The 13,621-nt window shown below is 38.2% G+C and overlaps 1 protein-coding gene across 1 annotated transcript in view; it reads left to right on the forward strand.

The window, feature by feature from the left end:
- Nucleotides 1–13,621, forward strand: part of cdh19 (cadherin 19, type 2) — a 111,485-nt gene that overhangs the window by 35,497 nt on the left and 62,367 nt on the right. Inside the window, exons 5-6 of the mRNA XM_030123970.1 lie at nucleotides 5,106–5,273; nucleotides 11,057–11,247. Of these exons, the coding sequence (XP_029979830.1) occupies nucleotides 5,106–5,273; nucleotides 11,057–11,247 (359 nt within the window). The remainder of the gene's footprint in view (nucleotides 1–5,105; nucleotides 5,274–11,056; nucleotides 11,248–13,621) is intronic.

A 13,621-nucleotide genomic window follows, 5' to 3' on the forward strand; every position in this document is an offset into this window, starting at 1 on the left:
AAATCATATTTTACTGCATTTCTAACGGTCTTGTTGTCTACCTCAAGTTCAATTGCCATTTTTCTCATGGATTTGCTTGGATCCTTTAGGATTTTGGATTTGAGAGCTTTAATAAAAGCTTTGCTACGTTTTTTTGTTGCTTCCTCCACTTCCAGACTTTCTCCTAATAGTTTTGCTCATAGTCATTCTCTTCTTTCCATTATAAACAGTCTTTATGGACACTCCAACTATTTTTGAAATCTCCTTTGGTGTGACGAGTGCATTCAGCAAATCACACACTCTTTGACGTTTGCTTTCCTGATTACTCATATGGGCAAAAGTTTCTGAAAAGGTATGGATAATAGTGTTAGGTATGATTATGACATCAATATATGTTTGGTTTCAAAACAATTGACGTAGTGCCTGCTGAGAAAAAACAACTAAATGTTCATTGTAAATTTTGCTTCCCCACCCTGTATGTGTTACGACCTGAAGGTGAAACTGAGAGAAAAATTCTGTGATACACGCTGAGACAAAAGACGAAGTCACTGGATTCTGGAATCAGAAGATTTTACTCGCAAGGAGTCAAGTACATACAGTGAGATGCAGCAGTTGACTGACTAACACCAGGAAGTTTAAGATCTTATGAAAGAACATGAATATTACAACCATTGGACCAAGTGTACAAATATTATGACGTTGATCAAGTTCACTATTGGCTTCGGTATTCAAAACAAGGTGATGCATGGGTTCAGTGACCACGTTTGTACTCTTCTCCCACCTACGCTATGGTCTGATCTCCTCAAGGGCAGTAGCCCGCTCTGGTCCCAAACTGGATGAAAACAAGCAGGTAGCAAAGAACTGGTAGACATATCCTGAGTGAATGTCCAGGCATTCTTGCAAAATATGTCATCATAACCCATCCATGACTCGTGCTCTGGACACCTGGTGTTTACAGGATATAGTCTAATACAGTCTACTCTCATTAAACCGCCCGCCGTTATACCGCCATTTTCGCTCACCGCCGACCAAAACCATTGCACAAAAATCCCCAATGCATTATTCCATTAGCTACCGCCATTTCCGCCTATCACCATCCGCCAGCCCAGTTCCATGCACAAACAACACTTATACCATTGATTTCCCGACTGTTATACCGCCAGCGTGATTGCCATCGAGTACACATAAATTTTAACAATGCACTGAAACAAACGCGCCAGACGCTGATCGCGACAAGCTACGAGTAGGTCTACGGAACGGCCACCGTTCATTTATCGCAGAACACTCAGTAGGTCAGGATGTCGGGAAGAGGACGTGGGATTAAGCCAAAGCCTCAAGATGATGGGGTGTCATTTCCCGACACGGTATAAAAATGCTTAAAATGTTTCCCCACTTTAAATGATCCCTTACAACATAACAGAATCAAGATTTATTTAGAAATGCAATTAGAACGGGTTAACGGAGGCAGCATAGACATCATATAGTAAAGACATGCACATTATGGACGCAACCCGTTGTAACGCCATTTTCGCTATACCGCCAATTTGGCCGTGAACGGAAGTTGGCGGTATAACGAGAGTAGACTGTAGTCTAATATTACATTTTTCTAACAGAAACCTAATTTAAAAAGAACACCAGAGTTGAAAGGGTATAATTCAAAAGAGCATATTTTATTGTATTAGATTTCTTTTGTTTCGTTCTTTGTCGTTTTAACTTCTTTTCTCTGTTGAAAACAAGGTGTTTTTAATAAAAGGCGGCCATACACTGCGATTTTAGAGACGATTTCTCACTCGTGCGACTCTTTCTGGGATCGGGCCAGATGTGCCTCTAATCGTGTGTCGTGCGTCGTGTATTGTACATGGGGTAAGGAGAAGCGATTAGCACCTCACGACCACCTCACGACCAGCAATCGTGTGTTCACAAGGAAAACGGAGCTGTTTTAAATCCTGCTCGCTCCTCGTGAGGGTATCGCACTGTCAAAGCAGTGCCACGAGCCCATGTGCCTCAAATTCTCACACTGTGCATGCGCGAGTACAATAATAGCCAGCTACTGTAAACTAATTCTAAGCTTGCAGTAGCTGGCTATAGATGAGTTTCAATGTTTACTAACAACAGTGATGCGCACACAACTCGGAGGCAAAAACACCAGTACCAGCTACCAGCCGGCTCACATCAGCCGTGTACACCTCCAGGCTCTCCCCCGGAACTGGTGAACGAGCCGATATGTTAGCTCTAAAACTGTCCATTAACTGTCTCTGTCCAAAAGCCGATCCCATCTTCTCTTTCATGGTCGCAAAATTTGACTTAACCGCATCGGAAAGACTATCCCAGAGTAGAAAAGCAGACTGTCACAGACGGGTGGGGAGCAGAGGTTGAACTAGACATTTTTATTGTCCGTCATTTTGATGGACAGGGTCGTAAAAATTCCGTCATAACATATTATTATCCATCATTTCAAATTATTTTACTTTTTTTTTTTATGATATATGAGTTTTTTTTTTGTTTTTTTTTTTTTTTTTTTTCCTGAAATCAGGTCCCTTTGGGTGGGACTTCACCTCTATACACTGCAAATTATTTGGTTCTTACCATGATTAAAAAAACCCAAAACAAAACAAAAATTAAATTTAGAAGTGTTTTGTGTTATGAAGTGTTTTGTTTTTTTTTTTATCTTGTTTTAAGAGTTAATTTCTTCTTTTCAGTGTTCATATACAGTACAGGCCAAAAGTTTGGACACACCTTCTCATTCTTTGCATTTTCTTTATTTTCATGACTATTTACATTGTAGATTCTCACTGAAGGCATCAAAACTATGAATGAACACATGTGGAATTATGTACTTAACAAAAAAGTGTGAAATAACTGAAAACATCTCTTATATTCTAGTTTCTTCAAAGTAGCCACCCTTAGCTCTGATGACTGTTTTGCACACTCTTGCCATTCTCTTGATGAGCTTCCAGAGGTAGTCACCTGAAATGGTTTCCTAACAGTCTTGAAGAAGTTCCCAGAGATGCTTAGCACTTGTTGGCCCTTTTGCCTTCACTCTGCGGTCCAGCTCACCCCAAACCATCTCGATTGGGTTCAGGTCCGGTGACTGTGGAGGCCAGGTCATCTGGCGCAGCACTCCATCACTCTCCTTCTTGGTCAAATATCCCTCACACAGCCTGGAGGTGTGTTTGGGGTCATTGTCCTGTTGAAACATAAATGATGGTCCAACTAAACGCAGACCGGATGGAATGGCATGTCACTTCAGGATGCTGTGGTAGCCATGCTGATTCAGGTTGCCTTCAATCTTGAATAAATCCCCAACAGCGTCACCAGCAAAGCACCCCCACACCATCACACCTCCCCCTCCATGCTTCACGGTGGGAACCAGGCATGTAGCATCCATCCGTTCACCTTTTCTGCGTCGCACAAAGACACGGCGGTTGGATCCAAGATCTCAAATTTGGACTCATCAGACCAAAGCACAGATTTCCACTGGTCTAATGTCCATTCCTTGGGTTTCTTGGCCCAAATAAATCTCTTCTGTTTGTTGCCTCTCCTGAGCAGTGGTTTCCTAGCAGCTATTTGACCATGAAGGCCTGATTCACGCAGTCTCCTCTTAACAGTTGTTGTAGAGATGTGTCTGCTGCTAGAGCTCTGTGTGGTATTCATCTGGTCTCTAATCTGAGCTGCTGTTAATTTGCGATTTCTGAGGCTGGTGACTCAGATGAACTTATCTTCAGCATCAGAGGTGACTCTTGGTCTTCCTTTCCTGGGGCGGTCCTCATGTGAGCCAGTTTCGTTGGAGCGCTTGATGGTTTTTGCGACTGCACTTGGGGACACATTCAAAGTTTTTGAAATGTTCTAGACTGACTGACCTTCATTTCTTAAAGTAATGATGGCCACTGGTTTGTCTTTACTTAGCTGATTGGTTCTCGCCATAATATGCATTCTAACAGTTGTCCAATAGGGCTGTTAGCTGTGCATCAACCTGACTTCTGCACAACACAACTGATGGTCCCAACCCCATCAATAAGGCAAGAAATTCCACTAAGTAACCCTGATGAGGCACACCTGTGAAGTGGAAACCATTTCAGGTGACTACCTCTGGAAGCTCATCAAGAGAATGCCAAGGGTGTGCAAGGCAGTCATCAGAGCTAAGGGTGGCTACTTTGAAGAAACTAGAATATAAGAGATGTTTTCAGTTATTTCACACTTTTTTGTTAAGTACATAATTCCACATGTGTTCATTCATAGTTTTGATGCCTTCAGTGAGAATCTACAATGTAAATAGTCATTAAAATAAAGAAAATGCAAAGAATGAGAAGGTGTGTCCAAACTTTTGGCCTGTACTGTATGTGTAGACATGCTTATTTCTAGATTTAACAGTCTTAATTATTTTGCTGCATGCACAGATATTTCACTTGTTTTGAGTATTTTGTCCTCAGATTTATTGTTTTTAAACAATCCCTTTTTGCAGTGTAGTAGTAGTAGTTTATTCTGTCGTTAATTACTTGAAACAACAAACAAAAACAACATATCCATTGTTCCATATACAATGCGACTGAAAGGGTTTAGGCTGAAGTACAGACTTATTTTGCCTAACCCTATTTACAATTAACTTAATGTTTCCACAAGAAAACAAACAAAAACAAAAAATTTTCAATGTAATCCTTGCTAATTATACAACACATAGAAGAGAACACATATTTAATTTTAATTCATTGCATTTACAACAGACGAACTTTCTTATATACATGCACTATGGATGCATTTAAGTGGACCAAAGAGTAAATAAAATGAAAACATTAACAGAAAATATAACTTACAATTATTCATAAACACAATACTTCAATAAAAGTTCTTAGTTTCACTGTTGTCCACTGAACTCCTGCCAGGCATAAGATTCATCGTCATCTGAACGCCCTCTTGATATTTCTTTGTGTATTGACAGAATTGGCAGACATTAAGTTTATATTTCCTGTACTTTTACTGCACAGACAGTACACTTAAGGCAAAGTTAGTTTATTTGCATTTGGCAAAGAAGGGAGAAAAAAACACCCACAGATTCACTTGATACCGTCTTAATGAAGCTCGTCTTTTCCACCTTTTGGTCTTGTTTTTTTTTTTTTCTCCGTCTGCAGGCATTATTCTCACATCGTGGCCAAACATGGACCGTGAAGTTCGAGAGCAGTACCTGGTGGTCGTGCAGGTGAAGGATATGCTGGGTCTGAGCGGCGGTTACTCCTCCACCACCACCGTTACCGTCAGCCTGACTGATGTTAACGACAACGGCCCTATATTCCAACACCGTGAGTTACTTACATGAGTCACAGTGATGCAAACACCAGGCCGTACCCAGTCGCACAATCGATGGAAGAGTACAAAGCGCCGCTGACTGCCAGGACATGTTTAATATTATACCTAAGAGGTGTTTATTTGATCACACTTCTCCGGTTATGGTGGGTGGTTTGCGCTGCCAGCCTCGCAGTCGCTGAACACGTCTTGTTATTCAGCCGGCAGCCAAAATTAAAAGGAGACAGTTGGAGAATGAAAGAGGGAGTGAGAGACAGAAACAGGGGGAGGAGATGGTGGATGGTGGATGGTGGATGGTGTTGCATTTGCTCTGTTCATCTGCGTGTGCACGTGTACATGCGTCGCCCACTGGACGAATTTAATCATTCACACATGAAAGGACATTTGTCATGACCTTTGGAAACAAACCCGGCCTTCTCAGCGATAAACCTCACTAAATGAATGCCCTGCAAGAAATCAATTCGGTAGAAATGAGACGACAAGGATCCTACTCCTAACTATGTCGCATTCGCATTCACCGCAAGTACCACCATATAGCATGCGCTCCATAGTCAAAAGGCTTTATAAATATTGTATGACCACACTTCACTTTGAACTGTGCCCTCTGTGTTGTCACATAATTGCAAATTATTATCAGCAGGATTTTTTTTTTTTTTTTTTTTTGTCTGCTGCATCTGGCTGCCTGTTGAGTTTCTCCTAGTTGTGGCAGCCGTCCAAATAGAGTCGCTCAAAGACACAATCACATTTTCTCATCTTCTTATTAGAGTTAGGGTAGGATTATGTGGAGTTGCCACAACTTATCTGCGACTCACACAAATTGACCCTCCACCACAATGTTCTCCTTTCTTATCACTTTACACTCTGGCAGACTCTCTTGACTAACTATTAACAATTTACTGTTAAGTTCTTTGGGCCATGTTTTAATGAAGAAAACTTTCATTAGTTGTTTTTTTTTTTTTCTAAACTATTGTCATTACATCGCTGCTAAACAACATCTCAGTACCCTGCAGAATCTGTTCTTATCATATTCCGTTGCAAAATGTCCGTGTAGGTTCTCGTCAGAATCAGTTTATTTGCCATTTGCAGAAAAAAACTGCATTGGAAAACAAGTTGCAAGAGCTCAGCATAAAAATATAGAAAAGACAGTACAAAGTAAAAAAACAATGAAAAACTAGAAAAGCACTCGAAGAGCCCCCACCCCCCGAGCTACAGGGTGGGGAAGCAAAATTTACAATGAACATTTAGTTGTTTTTTCTCAGCAGGCACTATGTCAGTTGTTTTGAAACCAAACATATATTGATGTCATAATCATACCTAACACTATTATCCATACCTTTTCAGAAACTTTTGCCCATATGAGTAATCAGGAAAGCAAACGTCAAAGAGTGTGTGATTTGCTGAATGCACTCGTCACACCAAAGGAGATTTCAAAAATAGTTGGAGTGTCCATAAAGACTGTTTATAATGGAAAGAAGAGAATGACTATGAGCAAAACTATTACGAGAAAGTCTGGAAGTGGAGGAAGCAACAAAAAACGTACCAAAGCTTTTATTAAAGCTCTCAAATCCAAAATCCTAAAGGATCCAAGCAAATCCATCAGAAAAATGGCAATTGAACTTGAGGTAGACAACAAGACCGTTAGAAATGCAGTAAAATATGATTTGAAGTTAAAGTCTTACACAAGAACACCAAAACACTTGTTGACAACAGCAACAAATCCAACTTTAGCAATTTTTGGGAATCATGTTTATGGCCGCCTTCTAGCCCAGATCTAAACCCTGTGGATTCTGCTATTTGGGGCGTTTTAGAACATGCTACCAATAGAACATCACACAGCAATGTCGACTTTCTTAAAGATACTATTAAAGAAGAATGGGAGAAGTTGTCACCCGAATATTTAAGGAGAACTTGCGCAAGTTTCAGGAAGCGTGTGAAGGCAGTTATTGAGAAAGAAGGAGGACACATAGAATAAAAACATTTTCTATAATGGAAATTTTCTTGTGGCAAATAAATTGTCATGACTTTCAATAAACTAACTGGTCATACACTGTCTTTTAATCCCTGCCTCAAAATGTTGTAAATTTTGCTTTCCCACCCTGTAGAGCCCGACCGATTAATCGGGTCGATTATAACTTATCACTGATTAATCAACATCAGCCAATATGTAACAAATTTAAAAACTTTTTTGCTGCGGAGATTCGATCGCTCGCTGCTCCTGTGTGGGTGTGTGTGGTGGCCGGAGAGTTAGAGGAACAGTAAGCCCGTCAGTTTCACTTTCACTTCTACTTGGACTATCACGCTGTAACCCCCCCACACACACACTCACACACACACATTCACGGAATCACAGGCCGCTACACCCACCCACCCCCGTTCCAACAAGGATGGACCGCTAATCCCCCCCACTCCGACAATCACGGACCCGTCTTATTAACTATTCACCCCCCCACACACACACCCCTGTCCGTGCGCTTCCTGTCTACCTCACAGTTTCGTTCTGCAGGCACACCTGGGTATTACTAGTTACATGTAAAAGGTAGAATTAGATACTCTTTAGTTAAATTTATTAGAAACATCATAATTACAAAAACACCTGAAATTTTTTACAGTAAACAGACTTTCTTCAGTGACGTTCATCAACATTCCACACGTCAGTCAGAGGACAGACGTTTCCTGTTGCCTGTTTCCTGTAGGACGAATCAAATACAGGGGAGTGTGCAATACAGGGCAATGGTGGCATGGAATACATTGCCACAATTTTTAATTTCAGAAATTCAAGCAATTAGTTTTTCTAAAAGGTTGAGAATTTTCATATTTACCCAAAAATAACTGGTTGAGCTATTGCACATCCTATAATGACATCATCGAGACGGTTTGTTTTTTTGTTTGTTGTGGAGCTGTTTTTATTTGTTTTTGTTTTATGTTTTTATTTTTTGTTTTTGATTTTTGGTTTATTTATTCTTTTTTTTCTGTTGTTGTCGGTATTATCATTGTTATTGTAATTGTTTTGTATTGTGTGCTGTTGTTGATTTTTGTTTTTTGTGTTGTTGTGTTGAGTGTATGTACATCCTGCTTGTTGAGTGAGTTGTGGGAAATTGTGGTGCTTTGTTTATGTGTTATTGATGACCCCAGGAAGAGTAGCTGCTGTGGTGTGCAGCAGCTAATGGGGATCAAACTAATAAACTAAACTAATCTAAGATAAAGTAAACTAAACTAATCTAATCTAATCTAAACTAAACTAAACTAAACTAAACTAGTGTAGGTTGAAACACAGGTCAGTTGTAACTCTTGCAATTGCTCTAATCAGGAACAACTTAGGACTCACCTAATTCACTCTGCACATGCTCAGTTTAGTCCTTAGTCCACATGGGCAGTTGTAGTGCCATGAGGCAGACACATCAAAATTTGTGAGTGAAAACATAATTGTGTGATGAGTCATATTTTTTGCTGTAATTATTTTTGTGATTGCATAGTTTGCTTTGTATTTGGACTCATTAAAGGTAGATGTTGCTTACGTTTTAAAGAATGATTTACTAAACAATTTTTTATGTCACTACTTATAAAATATAGACTCACATCTTTTTCAAAAGTCTGCTCCCCCCAGCATAAAAACTACCACATCTACAACCCGTGGTTCCCACAGGTCACATACTAGTCTAATATAAGACTATGATACAGCATTTGAAAGTTGTGTCAATTATATTTGTGAGATAAACAAAGATTTATGCAACTATTAATCCACCTGTTTACAATTATCTAATATAAGATTATTATATCCTGTGTAGATCAATGTTCTTTCATATATCAGTCAATATATCAGTTATCGACCGGTATAATGGATATCCGCTTTTTTTTTTTAGCCCCCAATATCGGTATCGGCGTGAGTCCCAAAAATCCCATATCGGTCAGGCTCTATCCCGATCACCACCAAAACTGAATCATTTGTTCCTTGTGCCAGTATCAACATTTTCTGAAAAGTTCATGAAAATCCGTCCATAACTTTTTGAGTTACAGTCTACTCTCATTAAACCGCCCGCCATTATACCGCCATTTTCGCTCACCGCCGACCAAAACCATTGCACAAAAATCCCCAATGCATTATTCCATTAGCTACCGCCATTTCCGCCTATCGCCATCCGCCAGCCCAGTTCCATGCACAAACAATACTTATACCATTGATTTCCCGACCGTTATACCGCCAGCGTGATTGCCATCGAGTACACATAAATTTTAACAGTGCACTGAAACAAACGCGCCAGACGCTGATCGCGACAAGCTACGAGTAGGTCTACGGAACGGCCACCGTTCATTTATCGCAGAACACTCAGTAGGTCAGGATGTCGGGAAGAGGACGTGGGATTAAGCCAAAGCCTCAAGATGATGGGGTGTCATTTCCCGACACGGTATAATAATGCTTAAAATGTTTCCCCACTTTAAATGATCCCTTACAACATAACAGAATCAAGATTTATTTAGAAACGCAATTAGAACGGGTTAACGGAGGCAGCATAGACATCATATAGTAAAGACATGCACATTATGGACGCAACCCATTGTAACGCCATTTTCGCTATACCGCCAATTTGGCTGTGAACGGAAGTTGGCGGTATAACAAGAGTAGACTGTATCTTGCTAACAGACAAACAGACAAACCCCAATGGAAACATAACCTCCGCCGTTACACTTGGCGGACGTAATTACATGAATAAGAGTAATAAAAAGACAGGTGCCCCTGTAGATCAACTGACACTCACTTGGACGAAGCACATGAATAGAAAGTGTGTTATTTATACACAAATACAACTAAAAAAGCACTCGGAGAGCGCAGACCTTCGCCAAGACAGATCAGCCCCCCCCCATCACCACCAAAATGTAATCATTTATTCCTTGTGCCAGTATCAACATTTCCTGAAAATTTCATCCAAATCCATCTATAACTTTTTGAGTTATCTTGCTAACAGACAAACAGACAAACCCTGATGAAAACAGGGGAACGGCGGTGATAATGAACATACTGTGCACCATACATTGTTAAGTATGAGATATGGAGTTGTTAAGGCTACGCACAGCACTGGGAAAGAAACTGTTGGCAGACCCAGAGGTAGAACATTTGATAGAACGAAAGCGTCTGCCAGATGGAAGAAGAACAAAAAGACCAGCACCAGGGTGACCAGTAGGGTCCGTTACAATACCTAAGGCCTGGGACAGAAGCCTAGAGCTGTAAATGACATCAAGATCTGGCAGGTCAGTACCAGTGGTCCTGTGGGCGATACTGACGACTCTGTTTGCAGATTTTCGATCCTGTACAGTTAGATTACCGAACCACACTGTAAGCGAGAAGGTAAGGACGCTTTCAGTCACGCAACAATAGAAATTTGATCAAATCCAGCAGTTTAAGGTAAATTCCTTTAATTTGCACAGAAAGAAAACCTGTTACAGTGATTTTTTAACAATGATGCTGGTCTTTAAGTGCTAGCTTAAGGTCGTCGGTGATAGTGACAGTAAGAAATTTAAAAGTACTCACCATCTCAACCTCTGTGCTGTTTATGGTGAGAGGGAGATGGGATTTGTTCTTGCAGCCAAAGTCAATAACAACTTCCTTCGTTTTGGTAGCATTTAAGATTAAATTGCCCAGGTCGTCGTTCTTCTTGATAGTTCTTCTAGGTTCAGCTGGACTGGTTTTGCTGCAAAACCAGTCCAGTTGAACCTAGAAGAACTACCAAGAAAAAATTCCAAACATTCCAAACATCTGACAGTGTTACTCTTTCCATTTCGTCAGACCTCTACACTTTTGCCGTCCCGGAAAACGCAGAAGTGGGCACCACCGTCGGCAGAATTATGGCCGAAGATGGAGACGTTGGCATCAACGCCAAAATGACTTACAGTCTTGAAGACGACTTAGAGGAAAGCTCCACCTTCATCATTAAAACTGACCCAGTGACGCAGGAAGGAGTGGTTCTGTTGGCCAAGGTAAGTTCATGTACATTTGTACTGAATCTCTCCATCTTGTTTTTATCATCCTACACAGTGTGAAGTGTTTGAATCATTTAAAAGTTCAGAACGGTAGCATTTAACCTTAAAAATCTAACTTGGTTGTTTTCAACAATGTGTAAATTCATTTATCTTGACATCATGACCCTTTGTACTGGTGTTAGCTGACTATTAATCTCACTGGTGGCTGTTTAATTGGAAAGAAAACACATAAAAATACATCACTATATGAATAATAATGTGAATAAACTTGTTTACATTAGAGTCCCATTAGATAGAATAGAATAGAATAGAATAGAATAGAATAGAATAGAATAGAATAGAATAGAATAGAATAGAATAGAATAGAATAGCCTTTATTGTCATTGTGCTACTCTAGTCAATGCAACAATATTAACAAAACACCAGCACTACAGAAATAAAAATAGAGCAAATATAAAATTACAAAAACTAAAATATGGAAGTAAATCTGTGCCATCAGATACTGAACAGTTGTATTTCGTGAATTGACTTTTTAATAGTTGAATTTTTTTAATAGTTGAAATTAATTTTGTTTACACATAGAGTTTCATAATCTCAATTCAATTATTAAAAAAAAAAAAAAAGTTTTATGTATCGCATGAATATGTTGACCAGGCAAATAGACTTGGTTCATAGATATACATACTGTTACATAGTTATATATACTGATGTAATGGGTAAAACATACTGTTAATATTGTTAATATCATTCATAGATATACATACTGTTAATAGTGTCAATTTGCACCTATTCATATTTTGTCTATTTTTTTATTCTACTTAGCTCTATTCGTATTTTACTTGTAAAGCAGTAAAATTTATATTCTAGTTTCTCATCTTACAGTTAGTCAGTGCAGCAATATTAACAAAACACCAGCACTACAGAAATAAAAATAGACCAAATATAAAATTACAAAAACTAAAATATGGAAGTAAATCTGTGCCATCAGATATTGAACAGTTGTATTTCGTGAATTGACTTTTTAATAGTTGAATTTTTTTAATAGTTGAAATTAATTTTGTTTACACATAGAGTTTCATAATCTCAATTCAATTATTTAAAAAAAAAAAAAGTTTTATGTATCGCATGAATATGTTGACCAGGCAAATAGACTTGGTTCATAGATATACATATTGTTACATAGTTATATATACTGATGTAATGGGTAAAACATACTGTTAATATTGTTAATATCATTCATAGATATACATACTGTTAATAGTGTCAATTTGCACCTATTCATATTTTGTCTATTTTTTTATTCTACTTAGCTCTATTCGTATTTTACTTTGTAAAATAGTAAAATTTATATCCTAGTTTCTCATCTTACAGTTAGTATGGAAGTAAATCTGTGCCATTAGATACTGAATAGTTGTATTTCGTAAAGTGAATTTTTTATAGTTGATTTTTTTAATAGTTGAATTTCACTTTTTTTTTTTTTTTTTTTTACACGGTTTCATAATCTGAATTCAATTATTTAAAAAACCAAACATTGAGTATTCTTTATTACAATGCATTTCAAATTCAATATAAAAAAACTTCAATATAGCGTGGACATGTCGACCAGGCAAAACCAATGGAGTAACGAGCCACTTGATCTAACTTTTACCCAGTCGTGCATCATGCCAAAGATCACATGACGCTCAGGTAGCGGTGCAGGCACATGATTGATGTATATGTGCGCCGCTACCCAAGTATCACGCGATCTTTGCTGTGACACATGACTGGGTAGAAGTTAGATCAAGTGGCTCGTCACTCCATCGGTTTTGCCTGTTCAACATATCCATGCTATATTGAAGTTTTTTTTTTTTTATATTAAATATGAAATGCATTGTATTAAAGAATATTGAATAATTTTTTTTTAAATAATTGAATTCAGATTATGAAACTATGTGTAAAAAAAAAAGTGAAATTCAACTATTAAAAAAAATCAACTATAAAAAAATTAAATTTATGAAATACAACTATTCAGTATCTAATGGCTCAGATTTACTTCCATATTTTACTTTTTGTAATTTTATATTCGCTCTATTCTTATATCTGTAGTACTGGTGTTTTGTTAATATTGTTGCACTGACTAACTGTAAGATGAGAAACTAGAATATAAATTTTACTGTTTTACAAAGTAAAATACGAATAGAGCTAAGTAGAATAAAAAAAAAAAAGACAAAATATGAATAGATGCAAATTGACAGTATTAACAGTATGTATGTCTATGAATAACATTAACAATATTAACAGTATGTTTTACCCACTAAATCAGTATATATTACTATGTAACAGTATGGATATCTATGAACCATGTGTAAACAAAAATGGTACATTTATATTT

This window comes from Sphaeramia orbicularis, chromosome 20, assembly GCF_902148855.1.
Source record: "Sphaeramia orbicularis chromosome 20, fSphaOr1.1, whole genome shotgun sequence".
NCBI classification, from domain to species: domain Eukaryota; kingdom Metazoa; phylum Chordata; class Actinopteri; order Kurtiformes; family Apogonidae; genus Sphaeramia; species Sphaeramia orbicularis.